Source organism: Rhipicephalus microplus, chromosome 3 (genome assembly GCF_043290135.1).
Source record: "Rhipicephalus microplus isolate Deutch F79 chromosome 3, USDA_Rmic, whole genome shotgun sequence".
Taxonomy (NCBI): Eukaryota; Metazoa; Arthropoda; class Arachnida; order Ixodida; family Ixodidae; genus Rhipicephalus; species Rhipicephalus microplus.
Window position 1 is genome coordinate 48,241,851 of NC_134702.1, and position 18,597 is coordinate 48,260,447.

Here is an 18,597-nt window from a genome sequence, read left to right on the forward strand (position 1 = left end):
GAATGAGAGTCCCCGAAATGAAAGCAACCGGAAAAATCGAAAGTAGTGCCCAATGTACGAGGAGAAAAAGGAAATTGGTGCCGACATAGGAGAACTGGGGAAGATGAGGTTTTTCGGGTACCACAGCCCTACAAAAGGGGGGGCCGTCATGTTTTTTTTTTTAAACAGCGCCGCCACCGCTGATCAGAAGAGAAGAATTCGCTTGACTAATAGAGAACAGTTGATCGTCGTCGTCGTCGTCGTCGTCGTTGTACACTCGCCGATCGTCCGCGCGGCGGCGCAGTCGTCACGTAACAATCGCGACTCGATGAGTTACGACCGAGGAGTGAAATTAAACGGCCGTGTTTCGTTCGAAGAGAAAAAATACAGCGAAGAAGCGACTAAGGAGTGAGGCGTTTCGACTGAATTTCACGGGAAGTGGGCTGAACGAGACAAACAGAAAGAAGAACGCACGTAGAGCGACACAAACTGATTGAAGGGCATACACGGGTTGCATGGGGAGAGAGGGAGAATGAGATGAGAAGAAGATCTCTCGTTTATTTTTTTTCTTCTCTGTCGGACACGTTGAAGGAGACACGCAAAAGGCCCTTGGAGGATCCAATTAGAATATCGTCTCCTAGAAACACAAATCGACCGTGAATACGTGCTCTTCGACCGTTTCTCCAGCATATTGCGTATGAAGACTAAGAAACGCACACAAGCACAAATAGGAAAGGGCAAACGGTTAACAAAGAAGAGGGGGCATTGAATCAGCCTTAGGGTTAGACAGTGAAAGTGAGTCAGTGAGAGATAGAAAGGAAGAAAGGCCCCCAAGGGATGCGTATCACTTAGGCGTGTATAAGAAGACATACAGAACGATGGCCTGCGTGAACACGGTGCTTTTTTTCAATCGCGCAAGAACAATGATCAGCAAGATGGCAAGTTGGGCCAGTTGGATTTTTTAGTTCGCTTCAACAAAGCTTTCAATTATGAACGATGATCACACTCGCCCCTACCCTCACCTCTCTGACCCGCTCTTTAGTCTCGCCCATAATATATTTGTTTATTTGGCATTCGTCTTTCTCGCTCACGATCGTCGAATCGGAAATACCGAATATCCAACCGGGATTCTCTTTTACTACTTGTTCGAAATGCGAAAGAAAGAAATAAGAACTTCTACACCAGTATAGAGGCCGCGAGGAGCTCTAACAAGACGTTCGAAAAGTTCGAAGAAAAAGAATCACGTTTCGATAACTTTGGTTTTTTTCTTCGACTCTTTCAAATGTACGTCTTTGTTTCAAGTACGCCGTTCAAGGGCGTTCGATAAATCGCTATTTCCGCGGGCAGTATACGTTGAATGGATTCCGATCCGCTCATACGAAAAATAACGAGGAAAAAAACAAACACTGCTTGGCATGAAAAGAAAAATGTTGTTTTCGAGTCTCCTTCTGGAGCAATCTCTTTCTTCCCCATAATAAAAACCGCTTTGTGTACGACCACGTCCGGTGTGGTGCACAACGTCTTTCTCCGAGTGCCCAGGTAACATATAAAACCAGAGGAAATAAAGAAAGAACAAAAAAAGCGGTTAAACCTTCCACCGTCGGTACCCTAGAAAGGTTAAAATTTCAGTTTTCTCTTGGTTCGAATGAGCATAACAAATAATACCAGAATATTCCTCTTCGAAGTTTAAATAAAACGTCCAACCGGTCACAGTGCTATTGTTAAGATCACGTTCGTTTCTTAGTTTTACTACCTGCTCATTCTATACTCGTGGTATACCCTACGTAGCCGTAAGAAAAGCTGCCAAAAATCTCGAACGTGAGAGAAAAAAATGCCAGCGTGATCAAACCTTCGCGAAAGCAGATGGAACTAGAAACACGCTCTTGAATAAAAGAAATGAAAGAGAGAAAAATAGAAACAAAACCGCAATGATTGTTATTTTAATGTATTCCTTCTTGTTATGGTTGCCGGCGAATCTGAGATAAACGGTATGAAAAAAAAAAGACCTTCAGTTTTGCCGGTTGTCGCACGCATAGCGACCTTACGATGGCAATGTAAACAGGTATGCAAGCGCGGCAGCCCCCGAAACCAGAAGACGTCGTTTTCTAAAGCGCTTTGGATGCTCGGCGGGGGGCCGTTTTTGGCCTCCCCATTCCTTACAAGGGTTTCCTCGTGGATGCCTGATAAGCACAACCACTGGAAGAAAGAAACAACTTTTTACGTGTTTCTCTTTTCGAAAGAATTCCTGAAAGATCTCTTGTATACCGCTCCCCATTTTTTATTGCTGCTTTCATAAAAAAGTAAACTTGTGTCGGCAGACTGAATGGTAAGGAAACGATTCGAGACGCCCGCTAATAAAGAGCGCTTCTCGCTGGAGGCACGTTTCTTGGGGCGCATGTTTATGTCACATGCGCGGAGAAAAAGAGGACAAGAACAGATTGTGTAAAACACAAGAAGGAGCCTGCGCAAGAAACAAGTTAACTCTCGCAGCAAGCGAAGTGAAGTGAAAGGAACTTTATTTGGTCCTGGAGAACTGGTCGGACACCTCCCTAAAAGAGGTCCATATTGTAGCAAGTGATAATAAAGTATTAGAGGGTGAAGGAGCGAACACACTGAGCAAATAACGAAGCGCGAAGTTGATTACCGCGATAAGCAGCTGCATCAAAGTGCGTGCCTTCACATTGCCCAGAAGCCTTAAACACACGACCCAGCGAATATTTGTATAAATATCATCGCGCCCAATATCTGGTTTCGAAAAACCAGCTCTATCATACTCGTGGTGAGTTTTTCTAGTTTAACGTAGGGACACGCGACTGATTACCATTGCGTTAGTTAGAGACGCAACTCTTATCCGACTGCTGAATGAAAGGTCACCATGCAAGGGAAAAAAGTAGTTAGTGAGCGTCATGAAACGTTTCACTATATTATTGAACATTAATTTCACACGAAATATATTGTGTTCGGTTTATCATAAACTAATCAGTAGTTATCCGGCTCTCACTAAAAACAATCGCTCGATTTCAATTCGGCATTAATATTTTTCAAATCAACGCACATTGACTTTTGGCCTGAAAAAAAAAATGCTGACATTCATATTGTGCGCCGTATTGCTCACTTCGTGGTCAATATAACTAACTTAAATGGCACACTGACTGGCAAGTCAGGCGAATAGGCAGGCTAACATTACCAGCATTTCATTGAAGCATTTCTCGCTGTCTCTGTGATGAAAAAAGTTTCTTGAGTTTCATAAAATACTTTGGTTAGAGGAAGTTACCTGTTTCAGCATCGCCATCTTTGCTGACTGAGACGAAAATGCGCTAACCTCGACTAATTTCGCAGACTCAAGAAAAAAAAAAGAAAGATCACATGGCTAAACGTAATAAAAAGAACGAGAAATTTAACGAACTCCAAGGGATACCATACATCCGGCTTTTGAAGACATTGATATTCTATAGCATGGCTGGGGAACAGGTGTGCCTAAGAAGATGGACAAAGAAAGCGAAGTAAATGAAGAAAAAAAAAACGGGTGCTGAGAGTAAGGAAAGAAAATAAGTTTGAAAGGTAAAAGAACGTACGTACATTCACTTTGCACCGCACTTCACCTGGCGGCTATTTGGGGTGCACGTTCTTATCGATTTATAGAATTTTTAACTTAGTAATATTTATTCTACAGCTGACAAAGACGTGCACTCTAACTAGGGGGCGAACGTGATAACAACTTATTGTAGTATAAAAATAAATGTTATACGATAACTGCGTATAGTTCGCTCCTGAATATGAGAAACTCAGGGTGCGTAAAAATGCATCCCTGCTGCGAAATTGTTGCCCACGCTGAAGAGGGTTTAGCGCCCACGTCGTCGAAGGAGATAAGGAACAAGTAACGCCATTTTCCAGTGAGGAACGCTTTTTTCATCAATCGGTTGCCGTAATTAACTAAGAACACACACACACACACACACACACACACACACACACACACACACACACACACACACACACACACACACACACACACACACACACACACACACACACACACACACACACACACACACACACACACAGCAGGCTTATGCGCAGTGTATGGATTGCGGCGTGTGTTTGCACATTGCTAGTGTCTCCATGAAATGTGCGCGTTCTGGCGGGAACAGTAGAAGATGACGATGTTCCTAAAAGAAACTCACGCGATGTTCGCCTGTGTGACGTTTGTGTAACCTGCGTCGCAGTAAGTATTGAGTTTGAGTTATATTTCTTTCTTTTATTACGTCTCTTGTATTAGAGGACGCCCCAAAACAAGACCGGGGTCACTTTGAAGCAGTTGCCCTACTTAACCCATCCGCCGTGTGAAGTTCTTGAGCTGACTGCACAGAGAGGGAGACAGTTACGATGTCACACTTTGCTCGTCACTTCCATTTCCTTCAAAGCCACTTCGATGGGCGAAACTTGTAGAAAAGGGTGTTTTAGCTCCACTGTACTCCTTCTCAGAAGTTTCTTTCAGCACTGTTGAGGTTACAGGGCTTCTTAGCCAGTATACAGAAGGCAATTAGCACCTCCACATGTATTCATTTGCGCCGCGTCGTCTTCTAAGCTTCCCGCTGGTACCTGTGGGCACACGTTCGCCGAACAGACAGCAGCGCCTAAAGAATAGAACGTGGCTGCATCCATCGAAGCTGGTGCCCTCCACCTCAAGTCGTAAAGCACTCATAAAGTCTAAACTGACGCTTGCATTTGGTTTAGATTTATGTTTTGTAGCTTCGGTTGCAATTTATTTGTCCCTACACTGCGCTATTTTTACGGACCGCTGCCAAATTCTCGGCGTGTTAGGCTTAGCTGGCGTGGTTAATGAAACAGTTTGTCTTGCAAATAACTACAGAGCGTACCAATAACGACGGAGTGTGTCTTGATCGTGAAATGCCAAAAAGCGATAGCCTATTGCACCTTCGATTTGTTGCTGTGAGTGCCTAAGGAAAGCGTCAAGGGCAAGGTATGATCAAAGCGGGCGGTGGCGTCTGCATGCCTTTTTAGTCACGTTACCGGCGGTCACTGATACAACAATCAAATAAATACGTCGTAAATGTGTTGAGAAATTCACATATTGCTTATTGATGCGCAGCAGCCGATGCTAATGAAGGCAAATGTCTTGACCTTGCCGATTGCAGTTATAGCTGGAACCACGTCTTCCTGTGCAAGCATGTGCCCCACCACGGTGATCTAGTGGCTAAGGTACTCAGCTGCTGACCTGCAGGTCGCGGGATCGAATCCCGGCTGCTGCGGCTGCATTTCCAATGGAGGCGGGAATGTTGTAGGGCCGTGTGCTCAGATTTGGGCGTACGTTAAAGAACCCCAGGTGGTCGAATTTTATGGAGCCCTCCACTACGGCGTCTCTCATAATCATATTGTCACGGGTATAGAAAGGTACCTCAGGCACGGGTGCAGAAATGACGCAGAAGGAATGAAGACGACGATGTTGTTGTGGGGCCGTGTCTGAACTGCCCTCTTGTCCTGCATCCTTGCACACTGTGTGCAGTGTTAGCCCACCCGGCGTTCACTTATTAAATACTCCCCGTTACAATATGGTGGTTTTGGGATGTTAAACCACACACATCAATCAATCAAATCTGCGCAAGCATGTGGCTTGCTTAGAGCCCGGAGCTTTAGCAGTGCTGAACGATAGTGGTGAGATGGAGCATAACGTGAAACCCGGGGACGAGTGAACCATGAAGTGTTTTGAGAGAGGTTTATCTGATGAGGCACCAGTGGCGCAGAGCCTGAAACCAAGCACGTAGGAAAGGATGTATTCCCTCCACTAGCATCGTAAAAAAAAAACTTCTTCGTAATGCAGCTTCCCCAAAAGTAGTCCTTCTATTTATTCAACTAACTCTCACCTTCTTTAATTTTAGTGGACTAGTGGCGGGTAGTTGGACTTACCAATTTTTTATGGTGCATTTTTTATGGTGCATGTCCGTTTATGGTGGACCGTGACTACATGACAAACCGTGACGACATTAGACGCCGACAAGCCAAGAACCCAAGGTACTTCGCACCTAATAAGGAAAGCGCCCAGACGCGCTGTTGGAAAGCACCAGTTGAAGAGCGCGATCGCCCAAACTGCTGGGTGTATGTGCTACCGATCGCAGTGCCACTGTGGGAGCACCAAAATTCGTCTGGGTTCATCAGTTGTAGCAGATGAGAAGAAACTGCGCACGCAGATACTCACAGGAAAAGAAAAGAAGGAGAGGCAGAGTAAGAACTCGGGGACCCTTAAGCTTCGCCTCTAAGGGTTAAACGTCATAGCGACATCTTGTTCTTAGAGCGTACTTCAAAAACGTAAGTGTATGAAATATTTTCGAACTTGCTATGCACCCACTACGTGTCTGCAAGGGTTAACCAGCATGTATGCCTTTAGTAGAGGGTCACTGGCTTTAAACGATGAAGTAATTATGATAATCTCACGTTGTGACGGGCGATGATAATGTACGCTTGTACCACGCAATATTACAGCAATATTTCATGTTGTATAGTGAAGCATGTATACAGGACATGTGCGTTTGTAAAGCACGAGAGTTACTTTCACTGCATTTCGAAGCAGAGGAAGTTATTGTCACTGTACTCCCAAGCAGAGGTGTGGCTGACACAGCCACACCTCTGCTTGTGAATGGAGTGAAAAAAAAAGGGGGCGGGGTGTGGTAGAACACCCGCTCGCCACGAAAACGACCCGGTTTCGAAACCTTCACTGACCCGGGATGTTTTATTCTTTATTTTATTTGTACTTTTTTTATTGCCCCGCCATGGTGGTCTAGTGGCTAAGGTACTCGGTTGCTGACCCGCAGGTAGTGAGATCTAGTCCCGGCTGCGGCGGCTTTATTTCTGATGGATGCGGAAATGCTGTAGGCTCAGATTTGGGTGCACGTTAAAGAACCCCAGGTGGTCGAATATTTGCGCAGCCCTCCACTAGGGCGTCTCTCATAGTCATATGGTGGTTTTGGGACGTTAAACCCAATATTTCATTTATCAATCAACTTTTCTTGATTTTTCGGTCACGCAAAGATGATTACAACCAACGACAACCAAGCCGGAATTTCTCCGAAATGAACTCTTGAAAGCTATCGTGTTAACACGATATCGCGCGCAGCAGCTCGAGTACCGTGCATGCCCAGAAAGTAATCAAAGTGCGAACAGTAGCGGAGTACGGACGGGCTTCGACTGTTTTGGATGAAGTGCACTGCAATCCATGATGTCAAAAAAGGCTCGCACAGACTGGCTCCAAGGTATCTAGAACTTGCGCTTAGAGCTGATGGGGTTCTCAACCCGGCATGGTGTGTCCGCATTATGCTAATCAATGACACGAACACAGAGATGACACGTAGATATTCGTCGCTGCGATCTTTAGAGGAATTAGTGTCGTCTCTTTGTGGACGCGCAGTGGTGGTAAGGACGGCCACGCGACATTTGACGCCACCTTCATCCCCTCCGAGTCTCTTTGGCTCTCCGAATGTAAGGCATCGGTAATGGCAGTGGTGGTGGTGGAGGCGCTGGAAGTAGCTGTCGGGAAAAAAAGTCTGATGGTCTGCTAGATTATGACATTGTGGTGATGGTCCAGATTTGGCAGCGGTATTTCTAGACATTGATCTTGGAGTTATCAGTACAAATATTCACGTTCGTTGACCGCCGGTGGTTTATGGAATAGCCTGGCATGAGTGACTGTTTATAGCGCGCTGCTCACTCACATAGAAAAATACCGCTAATATATTAGTACCACCGCGTTTTCCATTTGAGTTTGTGTGCTACAACTCCTCTGAAGCTCACGAAATGACCTTTCCCCACTGTCTCTCTCCACTTCCACGTTTCAATACTTTTTTTTTGCCCCTGTAAAGCGTGCTCTCTTGTAATTGCATTGTGCTCAAGGAGAAGCATTACATAAATCTGAACAAACCAAATACAAGTAGTCGCTTCTCCTCATAAAAGACTTTACTGCAGCAGAGCACGCTTTAAAGGGGTGTGCTGCCATGTCAAGGTAATGACTGGATCGATGGATGGTCACACTTTATTAAGAGCCCTGAGAGATCAGAAATGCATCACCATAAAACCTGTACAAACTACCATGAGCCCCAGGAAAGTTTTTCGAAAATAATGTACTACTTTATAAAACTGAAACGGCAAGCAGGGTCAAACTTTTCGATAATTTACTATGAATACTGTATGCTCTCGGTTTCATGCAAAATACAAAAGAATGCCCGAGCACTCCGTACAGATATTTAACCAGCGAAGCTGAGATTTTCGGTCAAAGGTATTTGCAGGCGCCACAGTCGAAGCCACACGAAAAACTACCAATTGGAGCAAGCGTTGGCCCCGGCGAACCCGTTTTCATCAGTGCCTCGTTGGCGTTGCTCTGCTCGCAACGCTGTCTCCTCGTCTCGCCGTTGTCACATACATTGAATATCTCGATTTAGTTCGGCGTCATGATTGGCTTCATCCACCTGATATTGATATTTGTGTTCCGCTTCGCAATTCAGCGCGCCTTGGAAGGCTTCCGTATCCCCGGTACGCAGTTGCCCCTTGTGCTTGGCCGCCCGGGCCTGCTCTCGAGTCCAGACTGCGGCATCGGCACGGCGAATATGAATTCTCCCACGAATCTGCTGTCGGGTTTGTTTTCGGAAAGTTGTCTGCTGTCCGGGCGGTCGTACGATTCCCGCCCACCCACGTGAAAGTTGTAAGTTGTACATTCCTGCGAAGCTGCCTGACGACTTTCCCAGGGTGGAAGGCGACAAGCGCGCTGACAGGGCAAGGCCAAATTACCTAATTCGCAACGTCTCCTTCGCCTCTCTCTTACAATCTTGCCTCTCCAACTCCCAATCTCTGTGCAGCACTGTTGAGGTGACTTGCACTGAGAAAAGATTCGGCACCTTTTTTCTTCATTTTTTCTCTCTTTCGAAGCCACTCCTTTGAAAGTGCCGCGCGCGGGCTCGGCCGCGGGTCTGCAAAGAGATGATCGACGTCACTCTATGTCCCAATAGCGTGATTGCTTGGATGTGACGTAGAGGATGACATACCTGACGGAGAAGCCACGGGAAACGTTTAGCATTACTCGTGCCGAATGGTTTTTCGTTTTGCCTAGCCATATAGATTTGTCGCTATCAAAATTATGAATGCAAGCGCATGTTAAACAGTCCGAGCGGCTGATGTAGGTACGGTCTAGTGAGACTATCGTTACCCCGAGGTTTAGATCTCAGTAGTGACTACGCGTCATATAACTTAAGTATTTAGAGAGTTAATCGACTCTAGCTGAAGTTACCAAAATAACGTGTAAATATTTATTACCGGTAACCCCAGCGGTAAAGAAGTGGCTATTCAATGGCGCTGCTGAGCTAGAGATAGCGAGTTTTATCCTAACAACAGAGGTCGCATTTTTACAAATACAAATTGCGAAAGATAATTGTGTAGATAGATTAGCCGTTAGGATAAAACGTTTTAGGTAATCACAAATAATGTGCAGTGCCACACGCGAACGTATCTTCTGAGAGGATCTTGAATTTGGCGCGTAATGCTCTAGAACTTTATCGTAATTCAACTATGAGATGTACCTGACAAAGTGTTTTGAGAATAAAGTGTCCTTGTCTGCTCACTCGAAGGTCACGGGATCGAATTCCGGCTGCAGCGGCCTCATTTTGATAGATCCATAATGTTAGTAGTTCATCAGCCTAAATATCAGCGCAATTATCGGAATTCTTCCCTACGGCATCTCACATAATAATATCGTTGTTTTGGGAGGCAGGGCACGACCACTTATTATTATAAGTGCATAGCATTATTGTTGTATAAACATTCCGCGCCCCCCCCCCCTTCCTCCCCACTCTCCCGCTCCCTCAACTGCTTTCTGGTGTTTCACGACAATTTGTGGAGCGCCAGTGCCATTAATAACCGTGATCTTTTTCTCTCAGAGACCGCGAAGGGTACATCGGCATATGCAGCATGTGTCGCGTTGCGGTCATTCTCACAATTTACGTCACAGCTAAGCATTATCGCGTCGACTAGCTTTAGCACCTCCTGGAATGGGTGGTTCGTGCACAGGCAGCCACCGCGCTGCAATACCGTCGACGTAAGCAAGGAAAAGGTGGCGCGCATGCGAACATCAATAATGGGTGCGTCCTCGACCTTGCCTTTTGGGGACGGCACAAACACATTTCTCTTTCCTCTATCGTGGCAAAGCAGTATTATCAATGATGAAAGCGAGCGGACGATGATCGGCGAATGAACGCACAAGCAAGACACGAGAAAAATTCTGGCGCATTGCTCGCTTGGAAACCGAAAATAAGTAAAAAGTATCATGCTGTGTCATTTGTGACGCTGTATATATTTCAGGCACAATAGATCGTAGGTCAGCGCTTGTGCCAAAAACGCAAGAAAAGACAGAAACTTGGCACAATAAACTAGGAAGAAGCGAGAGTGTTGACGAAGAGTTCTTTCCATCCCCTAACGCCCCTCCCCATGCCCCATCAGCCCTTTCGCCTCGTAACTTCCAACACCTTCTTGCCACCGCTTTCGAAATGTAAAATTCACTTGCCAGTAATATATTTTAGGTGTTCTAAACTGCATGACTGTCGCAAACACGCTACTTAAATCTTGATTAAAGATCATCATACGCTGCGCATGCAGTGAAGCCCGAACATTGACGAAGGCAAAAGAAAGAAAATGGTACCGAGGGGAGCAAACGGATTTTACAACAAAAGTATAGCCGCGCATTCAAAGGGATACGGCTCACGAAGATGGAACGCGAGATTGCAACCTGATCGCATTTGCTCCAAGAGCGATGACTCGTGTGCGCTAATGCAGGAGCATTCCTCCTCCTTAAAAGTGCGTCACTGGAACTCTGCCAATGGTATACCTCTGTTGTGTATGCGCATGAAGTAAATTTCGGGAGACGTATCGCGTGGATGGGGGACAAAGCAAACAAACAAACAAACAAACAAACAAACAAACAAACAAACAAACGAACAAACAAACAAACAAACAAACAAACAAACAAACAAACAAACAAACAAACAAACAAACAAATGGCCGTAACATAAGCATGCCGAACGACAAGGAAGGAAGGAAGGAAAATAGGGGAAAAAGAACGGTAGGGAGGTTAACCAGCCTATAGGCAGCTGTTTGCTACCCTGTGCTTGGGAGAAGGATGAGATATATGAAAGATAGAGAGCAGAGAGGGAAGAAAGAAACACAGCACATTCGGCAGCACACGCGCGCACACTCAGTCATAGTCCAGTCTAGTCTTTCGCGATGTGTGACGTTGCTGTTACAGCCGCTTGTTCAAGTCGGTGTCGCGTAGGAATTTCAAAAGAGCTTTCGTCGCCTTCTGTTGCAATGTCTTCTCTCAGGCACTTGACAGAATAGTGTCCACAGACATTTGGCTGTTGTCGATGCGCACAAAAGCGGACGCCAGTGACTGTCACTGGATTTCATACAACGGACAGTCGCACAGGATGTGGTGTAGCGTCTCTTCGCAATGACAGGCATCGCAGAGAGCGTTGTCGGTCATTACTATGTCAAAGGAATAAGATTTTGTAAATGCCACTCCCAGCCATAAGTGATGAAGAAGGGTGGCTTCTCTTCAGTCGAGTCCAGCGGGCATGCGGAGAGCCATCAAAGAGGACAGGTGGTGTTGACGATTCGTATCGATGCTTGGTGGGCACCAAAGTGAAAACGTGATTTCACGTGCAAGTCGTCGAAGATTACTGGCAACATCGGTCCGCGAAAGTGGTATGGCTTCTTCTCGTGTTCCTTCAAGGGCTGCCCGCGCGGCACTATTGGCATGTTCGTTCCCTATGATGCCGCAGTGACTTGGCATCCATTGAAGCGTCACATGATGCCCTTTCTCGTATGAAGTGTGGAGAAGGCATCGAATTTCAAAAACAAGCTGTTCGTATGGCCCGCGACGCAGTGCTGAGAGCACAGATTGTAGGGCAGCCCTTGAGTCACTGAAAATCGACCATTGTTGCGGTGGCTCCCGATTGACCACACAAAGTGCAGCGTGCAAAGCAGCTAGTTCCGCTGCTGTAGATGCCGTGGAGTAGTCAGTTCTAAAGCTGATGGTAACACCTCTTGTTAGGACAACTACTGCCCCTGACGAACACTGGCGGTTGGTGGAACCATCGATTGATTTATATGTGGGGTTTAACGTCCCAAAACCACCATATGATTATGAGAGACGCCGTAGTGGAGGGCTCCGGAAATTTCGACCACCTGGGTTTCTTTAACGTGCACCCAAATCTGAGCACACGGGCCTACAACATTTCCACCTCCATCGGAAATGCAGCCGCCGCAGCCGGGATTCAAACCCGCGACCTGCGGGTCAGCAGCCGAGTACCTTAGCCACTAGACCACCGCGGCGGGGCTCGTGGAACCATCGGTGTATACATGTATGCTGTCTGAATATTTCTCGTGCGAAAGAAGAGACAGTTGTTTCAGCGCGGGCGACGAAAGCTCAGATTTCCTCCGGATCACTGGTACGCAAAGATGCACTGTGGGTCGAATAAGACACCAAGGTGGTATGGATGGTTTAGATGCAGGAGTGAAGCCCGAGGGAAGTTTATCGTTGTATTTCACAATCATTTTGGCGAACGATGCTTGGCGCCTCTCTGAAGGCAACAGTGCAAGGTGAGATGACAGGGAGCACGTGCGAAGTGTCTGATGTGCGTTCTCAGGACTTCTACAACAATATGAGTTTGTATCGGATAGTCAACAGCAATTGCAATTGTTGCTTCTGTTGACGTACATCTGGGCAGACCGAAGCACACTCTCAGCGCTTGGGCTTGTACTGCCTGTAGAACACGAACATTGGTCTTGCAGGTATTGCTAAGCACGGGCAAGCTATATCTGAGGAAAGCGAGAAACAGGGCTCTGTAGAGCTCCATCATTGCGTCTACTGACATCCCCCATGTCTTTCCTACCAGGAACTTGAACAGTTGGGAAATAGCGGTCAGGCGCTTCTTCATATAGGTCACATGCGGACTCCAACAGAGGTCCCTATATATAACGATGCCCAGAAACCGGTGAGTTTTGGCGTAAGAAATCGGTCGCCCGCAGATTGAGATGACATAAGGGGTCATTGCTTTGCGAGTGAAGGCCACCAGCGTGCATTTTTCTGGTGATATGCTCAGACCTTGTTTTAACAAGTAGTTGGCAATCATAGTTGCTGCCTTTTGAAGCCGGGAACGTATCTGAGGACGTGTGACTGCCGAAGTCCAGACACAGATGCCGTCTGCGTATATTGAGATTTTAATGGTGCTTGGCAAGTATTCAGCAAGGCCAATTAGTGCAAGATTGAATAGCGTCGGGCTGAGAACTCCGCCTTGGGGAACACCCCTGGAAGTATAGCGCCGCGTAGTTGGGCCATCTTCTGTTAACACAAAGAATGATCTTGCAGCCAGGCAACTCGAAATCCACCGAAAGACTCGACCACCAAGGCCAACCACCGCAAGAGCACCCAAAATGGCTTCATGTAGTACATTATCATAAGCGCCTTTCATATCTAGAAACAAAGCTGCAGATAGTCACTTACGGGGATCTTTCGTGCTGAACGTACGAAACTAGATCAATGACATTGTCAATAGAAGAGCGGTCGCGTCGGAAACACGCCATTGAATTCGGACAAATCTTGTAGTATTCAAGATACCATTCCAGGCAGCCTAGTATCATCCGTTTCATTATCTTCTCTACGCAGCTTGCCAGTGCTATTGGGCGGTATGAGGTGAGTTCGAGTGGGGATTTGCCCTGCTTCAAGATGGGTAACAAGCGGCTTACTTTCCAGTCATCAGGAACATGCCATCCTGGCACGAGATGTTGTAGAGGCTCAACAGTTCTCTCCTTGCACCTTCGCCAAGGTTGCACAAGGCTCGGTACGGAATACCATCTGGGCGCGGAGAAGTTGAACGCCTGCAGAGAGCTAGTGCCACCTCGAGCTCCTCCATTGTAAAAAGGAGGTCCATGTGGTAGTCACGGGAACGGGGGACGTCACCTCTCACTGGAGAATCTAGACGATCTGCTTGGTTGACGATCTGCGCACAGAAATCTTCTGCGACATCGATGTCTTGCCTCCTTTGAAATAGCGCGAGCGCTTTGAATGGAAAACGCTGTTCCGTAGGGTGACGCAGACCTTGCACCGTTTTCCAAATGTGTGAGAGTGACTTGCGAGGGTCTAGTGACTGGCAAAACGTTGTCCATTGTTCCGACGCTAATCTATCCATGCGACGCCGAATCTTCTTTTGCATCCTCCTGGCTGCCCTAAGATCGTGAATTGATTTTGTACGCCGATACCGACGCTACGCCCGGCGTCGCAGTGCTCGGAGTCGCTCCAACTCTATATCAACGTCGTTTCGTGTGGAAGATATTGTCACCGTGCGAGTGGTGTTCTGCATTGTGCTCCTAATTGTTTGCTCTAAGCCAGATCGTAGGCAATCGCTGCAAGCATCTTCGATGTCAGATTTGAAGTTGGTCCATTGGACTGCGCGAATGGTCGTCCATGAACCATAACTATACAAGCCTTTGATGTTAAGGTAGATTGGATTTCGATCACTTCCTCGTGTCTCAACATCTGGAAACCACTTGACGTATCTTGCGAGGGAGTTGGAGACAAGGGCAAGGTCGAGACAGCTGCCGTATGTCACCCCTCGAAGAAAACTAGGGCTACCGTCGTTCAGGAGAGTAAGGCCATAGTTGTAGGCGATGTTTGCTAACCTGCGTCCTCTTGGATTTGTCCGCGTACTTCCCCATGCGTGTTTGTGTGCATTGAAATCACGTATGATGACCCATGGTGCAGGACACACTCTCAAAATATCCGCTAATCTCCTGGAATCAAGATTATTCGACGGCGATATATAAACGCCTATGAGAGTAAACATGAGTTTGTTTTTTTTCACAGTGATGCAGACATACTGATTGTCATAGTGAGGTGCAATTGGTTGCACAACATACGTCAGTTCACGACGAACAAAGACGATGATTTTGCTGCAAGCACTGTTCGTTGAAGACATGACAGCTTCGTACCCCGACAGTCTTATTGGTTTCGACAAATTAGGTTCACAAATGACGATGATGGAAAACACGTTGGTAAACACAAACTGACGAAAATCTGAAAGGCGTGATTTTAGTCCTCTGGCGTTCCATTGGATGACGGATGCAGCCTTGACTTCTTTACGAAATGATGAGGTGTGAATAGCCATCTTCCTAGTTGAGAGATTCAAGCACTGGGCTTAGGGCGTCCAATAATCCAAGTGCGCTTCGAGCTGATGGTGTCTTCATGTCGACTAACGACAAAGGTACAAATGAACAAATCCTAGAAAAACATTCCGCAGCCGTAACGTACAATTTGCTTAGTTTGCAGAAATTTGATAGATTATTGCGTTGAAGCTACTAATAACCGATTATTCGAACTTAACGAGTACAACGAGACGCTCGCTCAGCGTCTTTCCGAATTCACTCGCTTTAAATGCAAAACACCAGCCCTCTCAGCCACCCTAGGCCAGTTGGCCAACTGCCGACCCACAAAAACAAAAATTATTGGGCGCTGGTCAGCTCAGACTTAGCGCAAGTCACTGTGAGGGCGTTGTTGCGGTATCTTGAAGAAGCAGTACTGAAGGACACATTGTGGCTGTTTATGAACAATGCCAGTGCACTGTTTTTGAACAGTGCTTTTGTGATGACCATGTAGTTCCGCTACCCTTTAACCTTCACAACTGCAGGGCAACCAATCGGATATTTCCACTGATTAACCTCTCTAGCTGATCACTTTATTTCTTTCTTCTTTCTAAATTTTTTGCAGCGAAATAACGCACCCTCACTCAAAATGAGCACCTGAAGTGCTTGTTAATCAAAATTTCAGAGTTTATATGGTAAAAAAAAACAATTTCAATTCGGCAGTTCTACAACAGAAACCTTTGAGCTTTTCTCCCGTTTTTAAGCACTGTCCTAATCTGTAGAAAGCCACTCAACAGATAGTGACAAATTTTCTCGCAATAGTGATTTATAAAGGCAAAATGGGCAACAATAAACTAAAGAAATTAACCTTCCTAGAGTATTGGTCAATAAAAGCCGATAATCAAGTTGATGAACAAAACGAAGCAGCCATATCCGTCGATATGGTGGCTGCCTACTTCCAGTCTGAGAGTAATCGCTTTTATGAACCGTATACATTTAACGCAGTGCTTCCGTTCTTTTTGAGGTGAGAACACGTATATATACGGAGGCAAAATAATCAGAAAGAGAGAGCGAGAGCTGGAAAAAAAAAACGCGGAACCCTAGAAGCAAAGGTCAAAATTAAAAAAAAAAAGGTAGTAACCAATGATTCACATAGGAAATAAAATTGTTAAACCGGATAGGAAGGAGGAACCGGAGAGCTAGATGAGATGATCGTTCGCGTGAAATATATGCAATCGATGCCACCGAGCACATCTACCAGAGGGCGGCGCGTGCTCGCGTTTGTTAAGTGATAATCACAAACGCAGCGAAAATGAGCTGCCGGCTCCATAAAAACCTTTGCCGCCATGGCCTGACCCTGTGAAGGCCGCAGGAAAGATGAGACTGAAAAGGAAGGGAGAGTGGAAAAAAAAGGGCACTGGGGGAAATACGAGCGTTTTCATAGGCAGGAAGGGAAGACGAAGGAAAAGGGTCGTTGTTGGGACAGAGATATAGAGGGAGAGCAAAAGTGCGGGAAAAGGGACAGCGGGGCACTGGGTAGAGGAGAAGTAGGGACTGTATAGCATACCAGATGAAATAAAAAAAAAAGGCAGGACAGGGCGGAGGGAAAGTGGTGGCGCTTTTAGCGAGATGAGCACGTCTCTGCCCCGCAGCACTTGCATGCATTCTCACTAACCCGGTTCTGCGCAGCGTTCCCTACACTCCATCCCGCGCGTGCGCCACTCGAGGTCCGCTTGAGAAAGCCGGTCTTTCGAGCGAGGAAGGAAAAAAAAAGGTAAGGGACGTGGGGGAGAGGATAAGTCGAGCACTCCTCTCCACCACCAGCCAAGCCCGTTTTGGGAATTAGGTGTGAGAATTCGGGAATAAATAAAGGATGGTAATAAAATCACCCCGAGAGGGCGTGCGTGTGTTGGGAAAGGGGCGGTGGTACTGCCATGAAGTGCTGGGCTAGCTAGCTAGTACGTTCCATCAGACGCTGCGCCGTGCTCCCTAACGGGCTGCAGAAATTAGGCGTCTTTCCTTTCCTCTAACCACTACCACGACCACCATTCCATGTCATCTCCGGTTTCTCCTCTCCGTCTCTCGACTAGCGACATTTTCTGTTATTTTTTCTTGGGGGGGGAGGGGGGGTCGGATGACGGAATGAAGTGCTACTGGCGTGTCTGGCTGAGACCAGGAAGCGGATGGCCGTGGACACGCTGTCACGCAGTTTCAGTGGTGGTGGGCGGACCGCCCGATGTCGTCTAGCGCGGGGAGGAACGTCGACGGTGATCCGACACTGCGGACACTGTGGCGGTCGCTAGGGCAAATACGCGCGGCCAAATAGGGATATGACTTGACACGCGAGTTTCCCTGCGGAACGTTTGCTGCGATCGTCTTTCGTCTTTTTTTAATACTTATTTGATATACTCTAATAGCGTACGAATACACACCACCACTGTCATCTACGAGATTGAGGCACTGCTATTTCGAAACGGAAACGCGACAAGCACGTCGTTGTCACCGATATTGTGAAAACTCATCGGAGTAACGAAACAGAAAAAAGTCCTAGTGTCAGCGCTAATTTAACTAGATGTAACTAGCAGTGTTTAAACGTGCTGCGTACCGAAATGCTGCTCTGCTCTGTGACTTTCAGATTTTCTGCAACTGTGGTAGGTTGAGAAAATTGCACCGAAAATGATGTTTTCCGGCCAAAAAGTAACCCGGATGAAGCAATGACGGTTACGGAACAGAAAGTTACAGTAAGCTGGATATAGCGAGCCAGGTTCAGACTTTCAAAGACTTCACTGCATAAAGCTGCACGTGCTCCATGACAATGCAAGACAATCAAGTACGGCGTCATAGGGAGGAGGAAATGGGAAGACAGGGAAATTGATCATCTGATCACATGGGAGTCAGGTTTGCTACCCTTCAAGAGAGAAAATGTATTGAGGGACAATAATAAATAACACGCAGTATGTAGCTTCACTCAAAAGTACACACGAACACCACAGTTTGCCATTTGCGACGCTAGGGTCGATTTATGCACTTGAAGTTACGCACTTAAGCACATTTACAAACGTAACTGCTGACGTTGTCACTGGACATTGAACGGTTCATTTATACGGAATGACGCATGTCAGTGAACGTATAGGTTCAGGATCTTTAAAAAATGAAAAAAAAGAGCAGAAGCGTACCCACCTGAACTTCTAAGGCATGGTAGGCTACTATGAGACCGAGCAGCATGATAGTGGACACGGTGATGAGCGTTTTGACCGACATCGAGTACACCGAGCTCTGCAATAGAGAAAAAAAATTGAGATAAGAGATTAGAAAGTTTCTTGGGAACTATTTCATTGGTCACCATGCACTGCAAGCATCATGGACGGCTAATAATGATAGAGATAAAAAAAAAGAGCATTCCGTGGCCTTTTCGCCCTTTTTAGG

The 18,597-nt window shown here is 46.5% G+C and overlaps 1 protein-coding gene across 2 annotated transcripts in view; it reads right to left on the reverse strand.

Annotated features, from left to right (window-relative positions):
* SK (small conductance calcium-activated potassium channel) overlaps positions 1-18,597 on the reverse strand; it is a 576,811-nt gene that overhangs the window by 90,308 nt on the left and 467,906 nt on the right. For both annotated transcript variants that reach the window (XM_075889441.1, XM_075889442.1), the window contains one exon: positions 18,352-18,447. In XM_075889441.1, the coding sequence (XP_075745556.1) occupies positions 18,352-18,447 (96 nt within the window). The remainder of the gene's footprint in view (positions 1-18,351; positions 18,448-18,597) is intronic.